The sequence below is a fragment of the Ctenopharyngodon idella genome, chromosome 11 (assembly GCF_019924925.1).
Source record: "Ctenopharyngodon idella isolate HZGC_01 chromosome 11, HZGC01, whole genome shotgun sequence".
Classification (NCBI taxonomy): domain Eukaryota; kingdom Metazoa; phylum Chordata; class Actinopteri; order Cypriniformes; family Xenocyprididae; genus Ctenopharyngodon; species Ctenopharyngodon idella.
The window spans coordinates 14833982-14853609 of NC_067230.1; the positions used below are offsets into that span (position 1 = coordinate 14833982).

General features: G+C 36.1%; 1 protein-coding gene across 2 annotated transcripts in view; it reads left to right on the top strand.

Annotated features, from left to right (window-relative positions):
* Positions 1-19290, top strand: part of arid3a (AT rich interactive domain 3A (BRIGHT-like)) — a 38684-nt gene extending 19394 nt beyond the window's left edge. For both annotated transcript variants that reach the window (XM_051912421.1, XM_051912422.1), the window contains exons 4-9: positions 6918-6990; positions 7545-7728; positions 9368-9615; positions 9781-10044; positions 14752-14841; positions 15018-19290. In XM_051912421.1, the coding sequence (XP_051768381.1) occupies positions 6918-6990; positions 7545-7728; positions 9368-9615; positions 9781-10044; positions 14752-14841; positions 15018-15148 (990 nt within the window). In that variant the 3' untranslated portion in view covers positions 15149-19290. The remainder of the gene's footprint in view (positions 1-6917; positions 6991-7544; positions 7729-9367; positions 9616-9780; positions 10045-14751; positions 14842-15017) is intronic.
* The last annotated feature ends 338 nt before the right edge of the window (positions 19291-19628 follow it).

Consider the following 19628-nt stretch of genomic DNA (forward strand, 5'->3'; position numbering starts at 1 on the left):
AGTGATGTTTCATGCATAATATCTGTTACTTTAGTAAAATAGCTGCATTAAAGGGATAGTTCACCCAAAAATGAAAATTTACTCACCCTAAAGTTGCTCCAAACCTGTCTGAATTTCTTTGTTCTGCTGAACACAAAGGAAGATATTTGGAAGAATGTTTGTAAATAAGCAGATCTCGCCCCCCATTGACTACCATAGTATTTTTTTTTCCCCTACTATGGTAGTCAATGAGGGGTGAGATCTGCTCGGTTCAAACAACTGTATTTGAGAATTTCCTGTTAGTTCACGTTGTCATAAACCCGCATTGTCATAAACCAACTGGATGCGTCGCTATTCTTTAATAAGAGGCTACCATGACATCATATATGAAGGTAAATTTATTTCTCATTTTGTAGCTCTATAAAATATTACACTTCTTCCGCTCACACGAACTTCCTGAGAAAAGGAGAAATATACTTTGATGTCCGCTGTACATGTGAACAGCAGGGCAAATGGAGCCCAGATGGACAGTAAAGAAAAGAGCTCTTTAAAAATTCATCACACCCTCTGCAGTCAGATGCCATTTAGTGGTTTTAACATTAAACATTGATTTGCTCACTGCAAATTGAGGGGGGGTGACCATTAAAGACACAAAGCTGTGTGGAGCTTGGAATCTTTATATATCATTTTAGAAAATGGCAAACAGAGTGGGATCTGTATACATTGAATAAATGTTAGGAGAAGAAGCTTCTATAAATTTTCAAACCAATGGGACCAGATTGTTTATACCCATTGCTGAATAGGCCATACCAGGATGACATACAAGTTTTTTTAATGTTAGGGGAAGTTTACAATTTCGGTCAAAACCCTTTATCTCTGACGCATGTTTTATTAGATTGGGCTGGTTTTAACACTGTGAGAAACCTTTTATTCTTGAAGAAAGTGTCGCACACTTACACGCTTGCTAATTGGTTTTGGTGTCCTCGCTTTGTTTGTATCTGTCAAACTAATTACAGTTTGAATTTTCAATGTTATCACTTGAGCGACATGATCTCTTGCTAATTATGTTCTTTATTAACATGTTGCTGTTATCGCTTGACCAGTTGTTGAATTGCCGTAAACTCTTGCTAATTTTTGTAGTTTAAACAGTTATGTGTCTCCAGTTTCCACTCTTTGTTTAAACAAATTAAGTTCTCACAGTTCCTGATGAAAACATATCAGTGCCTCATTTGCTTAATTCACAGATTTGCTTTCACCACTGACCTATTATCAGTCAGCCGTTTAATTACTCCTGTCTCGGAAAAGAAGTCATGAAAGGATCTAAACAGGGAAATAAATCGTGATTAATGTAGACGTGGCATCGTTTGTTTCAGACAGACATCTCCCATAGGTATTCTACTATTCGAATAGCTTTAATTGCACAAAGCACTTACTCATGTCCGAGCAGGAAAACGAGCCCTTGTAGACAGGAATTGCTGTTATGGGGAGTAGTTCATAGCTGGATATTGTCCAGACATTGCTGCTGCTTCTGAGCTGATGTCAGACTGAGGGTTCTAGACACTGGAATGTAAACAAAGATGGCCGAAAAGCTTAGCCTAGCACTTTTTCCATTGCATCACACTTCTCTCTCACACTTTTTGTCCTTCAATCTGAAGAGTCTCTTGGTCTTTAAGGAGATTTCTTACCTTTTGATGAACTTTTTTTTTTTTTTTTTTTTTTTTCTAATTCCGCAATGAATTGGGGTTTTTTTTTCAGTACATGTGGTTTGAGTTGGTTCTAAATTTAGAAAAATGTGCACATTTATTTATGAATCACGCTTTCTATCTGAAACTTTTCGCCCACGCAGGTTTTACTCACAAATGTTTGTGTACGTATGATTAGTGAATGAGACAGAAGGAGAGGGTAGTTGGGCAAATCTGGGATCAGAAGTCAAATGTTTGAACACTTTTTAATTGATGAACAGGCGATGTGAACTGCGAGACAGGAAGTGAACAGGATTCAGGGTGCAATAAATGTCTGGAGCTGTCACAATACCAAATGTAGCCTGATTCTGAGCAGATAGTTTCCTTCCTTGCTCTCTTTATTTCTGTCTGAGCAGGCATCTCAAATTTAAGTTAATTGTTTCATCTGTGCAACTCTGTTTCTGTGACTTTAGACATGAGAATTTCTTTTTATAATAACTCATGGGTTCAAGAAAAAGCTTCAATATGGTGTATTAAACACAATTTAATTTAGGTAATGGCTGATAAATGTTGATTCTCCTATTATTAAGATCTTTCAGGCATTCAGATGTTTGGCAGAAATATTGCTTTAGTTAAAACCAAAGATCTGATTAAGATTCATGTTACATTTTTAATGTGTTCGTTATTAAAACGAACAGTTTGATAATGATTGAACCCAAGAGTAATGATTTAATCAGATGCTTTATTGTGGTGTATTAAACACTTTAATTTAGCTAGCAATTGATAAGTATTTTTAATCTCAGGGTTTTTTTATACCATCTATTGAGTGTATTCAAAACTTATTCAAGACTTTCAGCCTTCACAGATTTCAGTATCGGTTAAATTAATAAATAATTTGAATAATTTAGCCAGAATTCAGAGTTTCAGGTTTCTGAAATCAATTTCTCGTTCCCTGCAGGTGTTTCTGGTGAGGCGTGGTTTAGCTAGGGACGTTGTGACCCTCTAGTTTCTCTCAGTAATACAGAAACCACAGTATCCTTTGCCCTCAATGCAACCCCTTCACTTAAATGAAGTAAGATTGAGAACAGGCGTCTCTGTGAGATCGATACTGTTCTCATGTGCTTTCATTGTCACCCCCTTCATTTGGGCCTCACTGATTTCCGGCCCATCCTCCCCGTTGTCGTTTTGCCTGCCTCTTGAGGTGATTGGCAGGTGTGAAATGTTGCTGCGTTGTTTCGAGGCCAACAGCTCACGTGTCATCGAAATACAATGTCAGACCTTCTCAATGTCAATCCAAGGTATCCAATTCAGCATTCATTCTCTCACTCACTTCAGAAACCTTTTGAGATGTAAAACTGACCCACAAAAGCATTTGACACCTTTATTTTGTTACTTTTAATGTGATTGTTAGGTATGTTACCTGTGTTTCTGTGTAACTATTTATGTCCCCATTTCTTGGGAAATTCATCAACATTCCTGAATTCAAATAAGGAGGCAAATTAGTATTCTGTTGGTTAGGTTGTTTATGTTGGATGTTTATCTTTGCATTGCTCTGTTGTCAGTCAGTACTTCTATTTTACCACCAAGTTTGAGGCAACATTTAGAGCCTAAAATCAGTTGAAGAAAAATTCACATCCAACCGACTCTTTCATGGTGCATTTCTCCACCCTGTATTTGAGGTAATGTCAGATGGCTCTGCTTCCACCCGCTTAAAACAGATAAACAGATGTGTTTCCATGGTATGAGGGAGGGGACCTAGAGCGTATCAGCAGAATTTGGGGCAAAATGATCTATAGGTTTATCCATTTAGATAGTGGAGCCTGAGGGGGGGATCTCAGAGCGAGAGTTGAATTCTTAATGATTGGTTCCTGTTTACCTGCTGATTTTTTTAAGTTTGAAAGTGTGGCCACAGCACTGGAGTTGGGAATCAAAATTCCAATTAAACAAAAAAAATTTTTTAGTATGTTTGGTTTTAAACATTTGTATAGCACCTATGGATATGAAACATATGTTTGCAACTAGTAAAAATGTAAAATCTTTTTTTTTTTTTTTCTTTTCTTTCAAACTTGCTGTTACAAGATGGAATCTTAGGGGCCGTTTACACATTTTCAACTAAAAACAGAAAACTTTTTATGCATTTTGGCCGTTCATTTAAATGACAAGGGTGTTTTGGTGGCCTGAAACCGCAAACTTTTGAAAACTGGTTTCAAAGTGCAAGTTTTTGAAAACGGTCTCCGTGTAAACAAAATCGCGAATCTGTGAAAACGATGGCGTCATGCACATGCGCAATACATGTTCAGTCTGTAGTGTTTCATCGCCATCTAATGGCCTGCCGGCAGAATACAGCGGGTTTTTTTTGTCATTTTCATGGATTCGTATGAATTCGTTTTGACAGTGGTGTCGTCTGTACGTGGAAAACTCAGAGGAAAAACTTCTCCATTTTAACCATATCGTTGTCGCGTAAGCGTACCCTTAGACGTCACCACTTGACTGTGACATTGTATGAAAAACAAAATGGCAATGGCTTCAATTAATCACGCATTTTGCATTTGATGTCATTACATAATAGCCTTGTTTTTTCAATACTTTGCTAGAGGGAAAAATCATCACATTTTCACACTTAATGTGCTCAGACATAACAGAATATAGCAGTGAATTCATCTTGTAATTATTATATATGACAAGACAAAGTACTCTAACAGTATTTTGTCCATTGTTATACTGATTCACAAACTAATGACTCTTGTGAGCCAATTTTTTTTTTTTTAAATCAAAATGAAAGACATTGGACTGGCTCATTCACTCTATGAATCAGATTTTGTGATAATCAAGTCTTGTCAAACTTGAAATGAATCAAGGGCAGCTTTATGAGCTCTTAAGGCTTTTGAGACTTATGAAACAACCATTAAATTTCTTATGATTCCTTAAGCATGACTTATGATTCCTTAAAGGGATAGTTCACCCAAAAATGAAAATAATGTCATCAATTACTCACCCTCATGTCGTTCCACACCCGTAAGACCTTTGAGCAAAGCCACCGAACTTTTCAAGATCCCGAAAGGTACTAAAGACATATTTAAAACAGTTCATGTGAGTTCAGTGGTTCTACCTTAATATTATAAAGCGACGAGAATACTTTTGTGCGCCAAAAAAACCAAAATAACTTTTCAACAATATCTCGTGATGGCCGATTTCAAAACACTGTTTCTGAGCTTTATGAATCTTTTGTTTCGAATTAGTTACTTTGTCTCTCTGAACCACTGATTCGATTCGTAAAGCTCCAAAGCAGTGTTTTTTTTAAAAATCGCCCATCACTAGATATTGTTGAAAAGTCGTTATTTTGTTTATTTGGCACACAAAAAGTATTCTTGTCACTTTATAATATTAAGGTAGAACCACTGTAGGCACATGAACTGTTTTAAATATGTTTTTAGTACCTTTATGGACCTTGAGGTTCAGTGGCTTTGCTGGCAATGCAGGCCTCACTGAGCCATCGGATTTCATCAAAATATCTTAATTTGTGTTCTGAAGATGAATGAAGGTCTTACGGGTGTGGAACGACATGAGGGTAAGTAATTAATGACAGAAATTTCATTTTTGGGTGAACTAACCCTTTAAGCATGAGGTTTTCTTATAAAGACCTATAATGGCATGGAGTGTCTATAATCAGCTCCCTGCTGGGTGGCTGGTTTTGTACAGACTGGCAGATAAAAGGGACACAGATAGTAAAATTATGGGTAAAAAAAAATAAGGGTGGGCTCTGAGTACCCTACTGAAAATAGAGAACAAGCCATTTGAGAGATTTATTGTGTGGCAGTCCTCAAAAACGCATATATCCTGTAATTAACCCGCTGGCCCCCAGCATTACCTTTACACTCACTCAGACGCCCCCTGCCCCCCTCAGCCCACTGACCGAATACAGAGCTCTCTGTGCTGCTATAATGAGAGCTCAGGAACAGGGGAAGAAAGCGAGAAGGGAAGGACAGAGAAAAAATGAGCAATTTAATGCTGGCCGTTGCTCAGCTACCATCACTGTTTTTCTGGCTGTGCGTGATTAAATAGCGTGACCTTTTTGGGCACATGAGGTGGCTTCGCTGTCATTAAGATCCTTCCGGCATTCACACGTTTCTTAGAAATATTGCTTAAGTTGAAAACCAAAGATCTGATTAAAATACCATTTTACATTACAGTTTTTAACGTGTGCATTACTGAATCATCATAAACACACTGAAACAAACTAGACATAAACAAACTTGAACACTGCATACAGACTGTTTTTGTAAGGTGCTAGCTTGACACATGTTAAACCACATGTTAGTGACTCATTTTTTTTTTTATAATATGTGAAACAGAATGCATTATGCAATAACAGCGTTCCTGTGTGAACAGTATAATATGCTACTATATATTGTTATAACTTGACCTCTCTACATTTGTCACATCACTTCATCACGATGCATATTTCATTCAGCAAGTGGTATCCAGTTATTGTCTTTTGCATTTTGTGGACATTATTTTGAAAAACATTTTATAAATAATTCAAAAATGATTTGTATAGCACCTTTCATACATAAAATGCAACTTAAAATGCTTCACAGGTGACATGCATATAACAACATCAACAAGCAAAAACAACAAGATTAAAAATAAATGCATAAGAAAATGTAATTGATCAAATACTGAACTGAAAAATGGTAATCATGGCAGGTATTACTTGTGGCTCATCCACTTAAGTGGAAAAGTAAGCGTTTGGCATTGTGGTGTATACTGTTAAACACAATTTGCTTTGTTTACTGCTCATTTTGGAAAGAATAGCAGGTCATAGTATGGTAGAATGCTGTTCCAAACATGGCCATGGTAACAGCTGTAATGCGCAAAATCGGCACAGCACCCCTTAAGATAGATAGATAGATAGATAGATAGATAGATAGATAGATAGATAGAACAGTGTACTTGACGTTAATGAATATGTTGCAAGGACGTAATGTGGGTTACCCACAACAAACTTCCATATTCAGTAAAACGGGTTGTATTGTTTCCGATTTAGGTCTTTGAATGTGCTTCATTAAATATATTGCTGTGACATTCAGCATGAAGCCTATTGCTAGCTAACCATACTGTTTAGCCATGACTTCAAAATATAGCATGGTCTCTTGTGCTTTATTCCTTATCAGGAAGTCAAGAATGATGAGAGAACATTTTCATGCACTGCGCTTTTAACCATTTTTGTTTGTTTGTGTGTTTTTCCTTATGCAGCTCTATGAACTGGACAGTGACCCAAATAGGAAGGAGTTCCTGGACGATCTGTTCAGCTTTATGCAGAAGAGAGGTATGTGTAAATGTGTTTTCCTGCTCAAAACATCTCCATATGACATCTTATAGAGCCCTGCCCAAACTCTGCCCCTTGTGCACTCACATCAACACCCAGCTCATCTTTCTCATCTCCACGGTGATGGTTATGTGTATTTATATCAAGCACTACAGTTTCCTCTCTTTATATCATGCTGAACCTGGGCTGGGGCTCCCACATTCACATGTGCGATTATAAACGTGGGAGTGCTAACACATGTCCATGTCAAAATCCGGCCTTGGAACTGTTGAAGCATGTGTTCCCATCTAAATGTACTTAAACCCGCTGCACTTGCTGTGGAAAATGTTCTCCAACACCTGTTAAACCCTCTCCTGATTAATAAATTAATGACCTGGGAGAGAAATTTTACCAGCCATGTTTATTTATAGCACAAATGCATGTGTACAACAACCTGCTGCCTATAAAAACTCAGAAATGTTCCCAAATAAAGACATGATATGGGAGTTTCTTCATTTGTCGTATATATTTTCAAACTGCTATGACGCTCAACGCAGCTGTTTGTTTTTGCGCAGGGACGCCAGTGAACAGGATTCCCATCATGGCCAAGCAGGTGCTAGACCTCTACATGCTGTACCAACTGGTGACAGAGAAGGGGGGGCTGGTGGAGGTCATAAATAAAAAGTTGTGGAGGGAGATCACGAAGGGCCTGAACTTGCCAACCTCCATCACAAGCGCTGCCTTCACTCTCAGAACACAGTACGTACTCGCTGACACCTCCACTGCAGGAGAAATGATGTTTACTTACACATGTACAGGCCTGGCATTTATATGGTCTTTATTTAAAGGTGCACTATGTAACTTTTTTGTTCAAAATTGAAATAATGAATCAATACATCATCAATCCTTCTTCCAAAATGTGTTTCTGTCTTACCCTGAATTCACTATGGTAAACCTGTTATAAGTGTTTATATTTTAGACCTGTCGGGATGGTTTTCACATTGTGTACATGTGTCACATGTGCCTGTGCATGTCTCATCATATCCGTAAATGGAGAAAAGATGCTCCGGGTACTTTGACGCATGCATGGAGTGGCATAGGTTAGTTGTCACAATGAGCAAGAGGTTGACATTCATTCATGACCGGGGATTTTTAAAAAAACGCCAAACAGAGGAGAGTCAGATAAATTGCCATATGTAGCTCTCTAACCGAGTTCATTGCAAAGCATTATCTATTGTGAAGAGTCGTTCATTCTGGTTGTTGTAGTGCTGTGCTGGAATTTATTTTCAAGGAAGTACTGTGTTTTTTAATGGGTATAGCTATAGTAATTTCTTCAGCTAGTCAGCCTGAGATCCTTTCCATCTAAACTGGCCATATCTCACGAGCATAGTAGTGAATGTTTTCATCTAGTGAGAACTTTTGGTACTACGGCCAAACAAAATCTTACTGAAAGCTCAATTTTTGAAGTATCATGCTCAAATTTAGAACACAACTTGTTTAGATTTGTGGCTTTGATTTTCTTGCAGTTTTAGAGTAAAATGTGTTTTTGAAAATGTGTGTTTATACAAAAAATTGAAAAGAGTATTTTTGTGCATTTTTTCATAACAATAAATGTAAAATTCTGTAACTTTAAGTTAGCTTTTTAAAACTTTTTTTTTAACTTCAGCAATAATTTGCCATGTGTCATCTTTAAAAAGACCAAAATTAAGTCTGTGCTCTAAAGCGTTCAAGATTTATGACAGTTTAAGTTGGAAATTTCATTTTCAGGTTTACGCACAAAAAGTGAATAAATGGATTATAACTACAGCATAAATATAATTTAGTACCATAAAAATACAAAATATTAAATGAAAAACATTATCTAACTAATATATAGTACATTAATTTCATTGAAATCATCATTTTTGACTGACACACGAAGAGCACCAGTTAAAGGTACATTATGTAACTTTTGGCCCTCTAGCGGTTAAAAACAAAACTGCATGCATGTTGTGAAAGAACATTGTTTTGGTTGTGCTTCAGCTCTGCGTGTGCAGACGAAAATGACCCTTCACAATAGATAATGCTTTACAGTGAACTCTGTTTGAGAGCTACATATGGCAGTTCATCTGTTCAATAAAATACCTTACTTGCCTGTTGAGTAATAAAAATGTTGATTCTGGTTTTATTACGAGCTCTGTCACATTGTTTTTTACCAGCAGACTCTGTTCAGCATTTTTTTAAAGTGGGTGATTCCCGGAGTTTTGAGATTTAGCTGCTCCATGTCAACCTTTCTGGTTCATTGTGACAGGCTAACCTATGTCATGTACACTTTGGGTTGGTTTGTCTGAAAGAGTCAATTAGATTATTAATTAGCAGGGAACTTATTGTGTGTTCTTAATTTCTCACCCCTCTGCAGATATATGAAGTATCTGTATCCTTATGAATGCGATAAGAGGGGTCTCAGCAATCCAAACGAGCTGCAGGCTGCCATCGACAGTAACCGGCGAGAGGGACGCAGGCAAGGTTTTGGCAGCTCGCTCTTCACCTACTCGCCCAATGGAACACCCACCATGCTCTCCTCTCCCAAACTCTCCATGCCACCAATGGGCATCGCCCTGCCCAGCAACGGAGCCTCCGTCTTATCCTTACAGAAAATTAAAAAAGGTAAAACCTTCTCAGACACAGAAATAATGCAGAGGATCATGATTAAATATCTTTAATGACATCTTAAAAGACACGTGACTCGTGGTGTGCATGTGTTCTTTAATGTTGCCAAACGGTTTGCTTTATTTCAAGTGTGTTTTGTCTTTCTTTCTATCTCTGTTGTAGAGGATGACGGGATTCAGACTCGTCTGCCAGCGTCTCTGGCCACTCAGACAGTAGCTGCGGCCCAGGCTGCGGCTGCACAGGCCACCATCGCACAGGTAGCTGCACTGGAGCAGCTGCGGGACAAGCTGGAGTCCGGCGAGCCCCCGGAGAAGAAGATTGCACTACCACTGGAGGAACACCAGCGGCTACTGCAGAGAGCCCTGCAGCAAAACCTGCTGGCCATGACGGCACAGATCCCCATGAACATTCGCATCAACAATCAAGGTACTGACACTTTAACATTCTGGGCTTTAGACAAGTATATCAGTCTGATACATGATCAGTATATCCAGACCAAATCTATCGGTAAGGATGTGCACACATATTTTAAAACCAACTAGACCGGGGCTAGGCAACTCTGGCTCTTGAGATCCACTTTCCTGCAGAGTTTAGCTCCAACCCTAATCAAACTCACATGCCTGTAGCTTTCTAGCAGAGATGGTCTTATTATTGAGAGATATCAGGGTCCGTGGTTCTACAATTAGAGAAAGCGTAACAGCCAACTTGGATGAAGTGTGCCTGGATAGCCAATCATATCACAGCCTTGACATCATGTCAATGTTTGCAGATAATAGAAATGAATAAGAAGTGTCATAAACTTCCATTTTAAAAAGACTGAAATGAATCATTTCAAATCATAATGTTGCTCTACAAATAAAGCATATCCGTCAGTTTGACTGAATGAGCTGTCAGTTTTCCTTCATGTTTTATTTTCATGAGAATAACGTAACACTTGCTATTTTAACGTGACATGTTATAACAAGAATATCTATGGCGAGAGCTCTTTTTAGTCACTGCATTCTTTTCCCTCACGATTCTTTTCTTTTTTCCCTTTGCATTTCGCTGCAATCGTATGAAAAAGGACAACATATACTGCACATTTGTGGTCTGCTCTCCCGATTTAATTTACAATATATCCCATTAATAATTCACTGGATTGCACAAAGAATCCGTAGTTTTCCTTGTGTCTCTTTTTTTCACATGTAAATACAATTTATTATCTGTCAAAATGATGGAAATCACTTTGAAATAGTATCACACAATGCTGAAGGTATGTCACATAATACATATTTAACCCGTCCGTTATTGCTGTGGAAAGAATCACGCTTTTGGTGGTTATTCGTGGTCTGTTAAAAGTACCTTGTTGAAGCTTTTACACTTTTAAACGTCCTTTTAATGTTCAAAGGTTGAAGGATGAGTAGAATAATGTCATCCAGTTTTTTTTTTAAAAACAAAACAGAAACAAAAAACATATTATTGCATTCATAGAGTGAGCCTTTCACTGATTGTTTGCAGCTTAACAGAAGTTACACCCATAATTCACACAAAGCGCCATGGGGCGTAGGAATAAAGTGGGTAAAAACAGAATTCTTTCCTAAAGTTTAATGGCAAACATGTTGAAGGTTAGCTGATAGGCTGTTGATTCATTAAATGATAAGCTGTTTTCCAGCAAAAGCAGTATATTCAGTGTAGTGAAGCCTCTTCATTGACATCCATTTAAAAAAAAAACAGCCTCTGGTCTTCTTTCCCTGCGTACCGCTGCGCTTTTTTTGCTAACCTTGAAGGCTTGCCTTAAAGGGATAGTTCATTTTTTACAGTTTTTTTTTTTTTTTTTACAGGTTTGGAGCAACCCAAAGGTGAGTAAATGATGACAGAATTTTCATTTTTGGGTGAACTATCCCTGTAAAGTGGCTTTGTTTCTAATAACCCAAAGACCATGATTATTAGCTTGTACTGGTGTTTGATTAGGGTTGAGCTAGACTCTGCAGGAAAGTGGATCTTGAGGGCCAGAGTTGCCCAGCCCTGGACTAGACGGAGAGTTGCTTGACTGATCTGTCTTAAAGGCCTAGTTCACCCAAAACTTAAATTTGTCATCATTTACTCACACTCACGTCATTCCAAACCTATAAGTCTTTCGTTTATCTTCGAAACACAAATTAAGTTATTTTTAGTTAAGCTTGAGAGATTTCTGGCCCTCCACTAAAAGTTTTATACAACCAAAAAGCTTCAAAAAGTTCAAAACGACATTGTAAAAGTAATCCATATGAATGAATCAGTTTACTTCAAGTCTCCTGAAGAGACATGATCGCTTTATATGATGAATTATTCACATGTAAACATTGATCAGCACATCAAATATGGTAAATAGAAGCTCAACTGAGCCAATGAGGTTTGTTCTCATATGGGCGTGCAAACACGGTTGAGCTTGTGCATGAACCAGATGAGGTTTGTTCTCGCACCTCAAGTAAGTATAGTTGAGCTGTCTTTTACCATGTTTGATGTGCTCTACCTGTTTGCGTTAATCAATCGTGTAACATTCTATATATAAATATAGTACGATCAGTGCTGGGTAGTAACTTATTACATGTAATCTGGGTTACTTAATCAGATTCCAAAAATTAAGTACTTGTAATTAGATTATAATACATTTTAAAATATTTGTAATCAGACTACAATTACTTTTTTTTTATTGATTACATATTCACATAATGGTAGTAAATCATTCATTCATAATCTATTGATTCTCCACAAAGCATTTTACCACTGGATTTACAGAAATTATTTCCCAACATTGCATATCGAATCAACTCCTGGCAAACGCATGAATTATTATTTGAATTATAACTCAGTAAGTCATTTAACCATGTCTTTGCTATGTCTTATGAGCCATACACTACCAGTCAAAAGTTTGGAAACATTACTATTTTTAATGTTTTTGAACGAAGTCTCTTATGCTCATTAAGGCTGCATTTATTTCATAATAAATACAGAAAAAACAATAATATTGTGAAATATTATTACAATTTAAAATTATGGTTTTCTATTTTAATATACTTTAAAATATAACTTATTTCTGTGATGCAAAGCTGAATTTTCAGCATCATTACTCCAGTCTTCAGTGTCACATGATCCTTCAGAAATCATTGTATTATGCTGATTTATGATCAATGTTGGAAACAGTTGTGCTGCTTAATATTATTTTATAACCTGTGATACTTTTTCAGGATTCTTTGATGAATAAAAAGTTTAAAAAATATCAGCATTTATTTAAAATAGAAATCTTTTGTAACAATATACACTACCGTTCAAAAGTTTGGGGTCAGTAATTTTTTTTCATTCTTTTTTTTTGAAAGAAATTAACTTTTATTCAGCACGGATGTGTTAAATTGATAAAAAGTGATAGTTAAGATTTATATTGTTAGAAAAGATTTATATTTTAAATATACGCTGTTTTTTTTTTTTTTTTAACCTTTTATTCATCAATGAATCCTGAAAAAAGTATCACAGATTCCAAAAAATATTAAGCAGCACAACTGTTTTCAACATTGATAATAACTGAGTATCAAATCAGCATATTACAATGATTTCTAAAGGATCATGTGACACTGAAGACTGGAGTAATGATGCTGAAAATTCAGCATCACAGAAATAAATTATATATTAAAGTATATTAAAACAGAAAACCATAATTTTAAATTGTAATAATATTTCACAATATTATTGTTTTTTTCTGTATTTATTATGAAATAAATGCAGCCTTAATGAGCATAAGAGACTTCAGTTAAAAACATTAAAAATAGTAATGTTTCCAAACTTTTGACCGGTAGTGTATTTAATGCACATCATGTTGTTGATAACAAAGAATAGAATATATTTTTTTTCTCTTTGTATTATTTTTATATCAGTATGGTACAATATTATTCTATTCAATTCAATGTGATTAAACAAGTTAGGTCAAAAATAATCTAAAAAGTAGTCCGATTATATTACCTAAAATGTGTAATGTAATGGATTATGTTACTAACTGCAATTTTGTCAATTTGTAAGTAATCTACCTAGCACTGACTACGATCCTATATACTGATATAAATTGTACGTTGAAATGTATGTGAAACATAATCGTTACAGTTCGCCTACATAGAGTTGCCATAATTTGCATTCTTACTGTGGTTTTATCTTTTCCCATAAACACCGACCTGAGAAAAAACACCCTTTATAAAATGTCTGATGTTTCAGGGAAACCTGTGTGTGGAATATCCAACTTCTGGTTCCTGAGGTTATGAAATGAACTCAGTGTGTTTTCTAGTGCAGTACTGCAAAGCCCCTCTTACATCATCATTCACTGGTACTAACTATTTTGTAGGAAAGGGTGTGAAAATATTACCACAGCCAAACTAAATTACTGGCATGTGGTAAGCACACTTTGTCAAGGTGGAGATGTCAGCCACCTTCTGTAGTGTGAGTCATTGGTCTGAGCTCTCATTGTCACACAGCAGTAATTCTAGTATTGTTATTACTAAATGCTGTTCTTGTGAATGAGAAAAGAGAATTGTTAAAAGTGATCTGATTAGATCTTATCAGAATTGAGAGTTGCACTGATGTATTTAATCTAAAGGATGGTGGCTTGAAGGATTCATTAGAAGACAGAAGGTGTTGACCCATTTTTAACCGCAAAGACAAAATTACAAGACAAATAGCTCTGCTTTGTGGGGAATCCCTGCCTCAACATAGCCTGACTTCCTTTTCTTGGTTAGAGGTGTTAAATACTAGAGGTTTCGCCTCACATATTTTATCGGAACATGAATAAGATACTGAACAAATTCCCCTTGCCACTGCATGTGAACCGTTTGCATTATTTTTTTAAGTTGCTTTTAACTATTGACTAGGAAACACAACAGCTGACAGGCAGCGCCCCCTGCTGTAAGCCAGTGTGCTGAATGCCACAGATGATTATAACTATTGCACATACTTTGAGTTAGTGATTTGTATAAACCCCACGTATTAAATGTTGGCACTTAACTTGTACCAGACTGTTTGTGTTGCGTAAATAAATAATACCTCATGCTACATTTTGAGGAGAGTTGTGCTTTTACTTTTCCAAAGTGGGAAATAAAAAAATGAATGTGCTAAACTCTGTTTGTCGTCCATTAGAGAGCAGACCAGACTCTGCCATGAACTTGACTACCAATGGCCTAAACAGCATCAGCATGTCTTTGGAGCTTAATGGTGTCGTCTACACCGGTGAGGATTCTGTCCCTACGTAGATTTTTTTTTTTTTTTTTTTTTTGTGTGTGTGTGTGTGTGTGTGTGTGTGTGTGTGTGTGTGTGTGTGTGTGTGTGTGTGTGTGTGTGTGTGTGTGTGTTCAAGTTCTCCTTGTTTGGATTGTGACCAATCTTCCTGTTTTCTCCATTAATAGGTGTTCTCTTCGCCCAGGCCGCGGCACAGACCTCATCGGGGGCATCTAACAAATCTTCCGCAGGCAACAGCGGGCCTCAATCAGTTCTGCACACACCTACCTCATCCTCCTCCAACAACCAATCGCCTTAGCACCTCAGACTGTCTCCCTCAAAGCAAAACCAAAACCTCAGTTACTACAGAAGATATGCCAAAAAATAGTGCAGGAATAACTGAACCGTTCTCAACTTGAAGTACACTAGCTCAGGTCTTTTATTTACACTCTCCTTTGTTCAGGAGTCGAAAGAAATCTAAAATAACAACAGAGTTTATTATAAAGATAATGATATATAATGTATATGCAAAACCTGTGAATAATTTATTTCTCTTTCTGTGAGCACACTGTCTGGCGTTAACAAGGCAGTAGGATTCTGCTTTTTAGGGTTTTATAGTCTCTGACTGACGAAAGCTTTTCATCTATAAGCAAAACCATAACAATAGTAGTATTGTTATAACGTGTGATGCAAACAGCTTAAGGGTCTGAACTAATAATATATTATTATAGATTTTATTTTCTCTGTGTATGTATCTGCAGTGCCTTGTGAAGGTTTTTCCTCCACACAGTTTGAATGTGCTGTTGACAGGCGAGCATCTAAACTTCAGCACTAATACAATACAATACAAATTGATGTGAATTTTTTTTTTTTTTTTTTGACATTGCAAGTATTCAACCATTTGGTTTCCCATCTCAGAGGTCAGATGGTGACAATGATCTTAATATCAGTCAGTGAACATTCATGTAAAAAAAAAAACATAGGCATGCATTTGTAGATGTGTATACTTGCATTCATAAAGTTTTCATTATTCATGTTTTTTTTTTATGTTTGCCTTTTCACGTCTCGTGGCAAACTCTGCAGGCCTCATTCTCCATGAGCCTCGCAAAGGTGGCTGAGGTATTTCAGGGAACAAATGATGTTACCTGGAACTGCCACAGCCCACAAACTCTATTGGCCCATAGTTGCTCCAACGTAGAAGTGTAAAGAGTTCAGATGTTGTTTTACTTGTTAATTTGTTGAGCTTTCACTCAGATCAGTGGTTTGGATGAAAATAATCACAGTTTGACTCAAAGCATGGCAGTATAATAATACGTTCGTCTTTTAGATTTGAACAAACGATTCATCTTGTGTTTGATTACTACACTAACTGGAAATTTAGTTTGTCACTTCATCAGGCCTTTTAGCTTAATGTAATGCAGTTTTGAGTGTTATTGAGGGGTCCAACGATGTAGCTTTTGCTTCATCACGCAGGGCAGTTTCTGGTTAAGTAATTTTAACAAAAAGAAGAAAAAAAAACAGCGCAAATCAGAGAAAATTCTAATTACAATGCGATGTTTTGAACGTGCAAAGTGTCTTGAGCAGAATGAAATATTCTCTTCTAAAGGGATTTGCTTTCCTTTGATTAGAAATATTAGATCACACCCTTCAAAGTTGTTTTTAATCATGCCATCAACTGTTCTGGACCGTAAGAAGGTCTTTTTCCTGTAAAAAGTAATACGCTGTATCTACTCCATAAAATTTTGGCAAAAGATTACAAGCAATATTACTAATTAAATTCAACAAATAGAATTGAGTTAGAATTAGTCAAATTAATTCCTTAAATGTCAACCATTTAAAACGAGTAAAATTTAAACACAAATATCTGAATAACAGACAGACGTCAAAGATGAATTAAGTACTTTATTTTTTTTATTGCCAACATTGAAGACACCTGATGATAACGAGCAGAATCACTGAAGGAAAGAGAAACACATGAATTAACAGAGGTTTAGATGTTGATGTTATTGAAAATATTTGGTCGCCATTATGGTGATCAGTGTTTCATTTAGTTGGGCAGTTTGACTCTTTGCTTTTTATGTCAGTTTGGGGTTTTTGTAATGGTGTTTGCTAATTTTACACATTTTAAATGGCTGACTTTTAAGGAATTAATTTGATTAATTCTAACTCAATTCTTATATGTTGAATTTAATTAATAATATTGCTTGTAATCTGTTGCCACAATTTTGAGTAGATAGAGCGTTTGACTTTTTACAGTGTACATGTAGCTGCAATTTATGAATTATGTCAAGCTCTTCTAGCATTACACTGTATGCAAGGTCAAAAAACTCACTTGGTGGGCATCTAGGGGTAACACTTTCTTTTGACTTACACAAACATAGTCGTCTAGCAACTACTGTCTTAGCTGTTATGAAGGTGAATAATTTATTTTGCATTTCAAGTTAGTTGAGTGTTTGGAAAATAGGGTTTTGATAAGCTTAAAGCTTTATTTATATCCAAAACAGCTTGCAGGTACAGATTAATGAAGGTAAATGCCTTGATCCTTTTGTTTGGGATCAAACTTGCAGCCTTTGCTTTCACAGCTGAGATCCTTAACCGTCAAGCTATCACATCCTCTTTTTCTTGTTTTAATGCTCACTCTTGAACCCTTTATTATTCACAAGGACCATAGCTGCTGTACAGGAAACAGTATAGGAAATGTTACCGTTTCTGTCTGTATTGTATAACTGTACATATTATTTTTTTCTATTTATATCAGGACAACTCATTATCATAACACACTTTAAAGTCATTACTGCCAAATCTCTACCTCAAAGACTCATTCATCAGCTAAGAATCGTTTGCAAGCCTTCCCAGTTTGTCACTTTTCACATGGATTTACCTGCTGTCAAGTAGAACAGGGCATACATACCCCTTTTTATTCAGTGAATTTGAATATATATTAGCCATGATATCCTTAAAGCCCCTTCTTACTCGTAATTGTGAAAACGCCACATTGGGATCATGGCATTTTTCTTCGATGCTTATCTTTCTGTTTTGTCTGCCAGCCTGACTTTTAGAATCGAATCCTCAACTTTTACCATTATCATGTAACAGTAGTTCTTTATTGTAATGGCCTTTACCCAGTGTTTTCCGATCAGAGATGCTGGGGTTTTTTTTCCTTAGGAAACAGTACTGTTACTACACAGAGTAAGACAGATACACATAACACCCGTTTAAAGCAGTTGGTATCCATAAGATGGGTGTCAGATCTGTTTTCACTTTGATGTATGCCTTGAAGTATGCAAATTTTAAAAAGTAAATATAGCATGCTAATGTAGTCAACTTTATTGCAAGGACAACCAAAATTGCTGTACAATAAAACTTCGCTATTATTGCAGGATGCCTTATTCTTTGATATTTCTTTGTTAGCTTTTCTCTTTACAACTTAATGTTACACTAAAAATCGAGCAATTCACTTGTCCAATACATAGACAGCTGTGAAACTTAGGTTTTACATTATAATAAGGCATTTGTCGTCTTCTCAGGAAATACAATTCTACCTCTAGTTATACAGATATGTTCATCTTAGTGCTGTGGTCACAGTGCATGTAACATTTATTTTACCCTTTTATAATGGTAATGGTAAATGTTTCCCTTGGCACACTGACTCAAGGATTTTTATTAATTGCAAGTATATTATGTTTTTTTTTTTTTTTTTTTTTTTTTTTTTAAATCTCAGTATCCCTTTCTTATGTGAGTGCTTTTGAGTTTTGGCTTGCTTAGTTTGAATCTGAAATTGCTCCTCGGAGAGACCAGCTTTTGGTTACGGTGCTGAACGTACCACTGATGCACCAGTCTGTGTATTTCCACTTGTGCGTTTTTAAAACGTTTGAATTGCGTGTCGACCTCTTGACTGCTTCTATTAGGGGTGAAGGACAAAGACAATCCTAACCCATTTAATCTATCTATTGATATGTAACTGGGGGAAAGGGGAACCAAAGAATGTCACATAAGTGCTGTTTTGGCCAGAATATTATGGATTGAAAATACTCTATAACCTAGAAAATCATCACACAACAACTGTACCTCTCTCAGTCTGAATACTGAAAACCCGGATAATGACAAAAAAAAGGACCTCAACACATATTCAAAACAAAATGCAGTTAACAGATGAAATTGAATTTTTCTTTTTTAACTGAAGTTATTTGCCTTTTTTTATATGTTGTAATGTAATGGTAATTCTGGCGCTTCAGTTTGGGTGTGTCTGTTTTTTTGTTGTTCAGTACGTTATTGCCCTGTTTAAAAGAGAAAGTTCATGTTGATGAGTTTTGTTGTTTCAGAGTTTGCAAAATGTACTCTCAACGTTTACATTTTATAATTGTCAAGCATCAGATTTTTCAATGTTTGATTTTTTTCAAAATTGAGATCTTCAGCTGTTAACATAGACGTTGAATACAATAAAATGTAATTCTGATGTAATGTTGTTAGTGCAGTTATTTATTCTTTTCAGTTTAAAAAAATATATATTATGGAAACTGTCAACACAAAACTTTTAGATGAGGAACAGATTAATTTGTATTTACTAAATCAAAATGAAACCATGCTATATTAAAATCCACATAAAAAAGTATGTTTTTTTATATATTGTAACTGTCCACTTAAATATGCACACATTTCAAATTATATCAAGTGTAACAGACCCCACCGAACTTTCTTATTTCAGAACAACAACCTAAATGTCAAAATTGGCCCCTTACACACCATATTAAATTATTAAGCAACTCTTGCAATTATTAAATTCCTGTTGAAACTTAAAT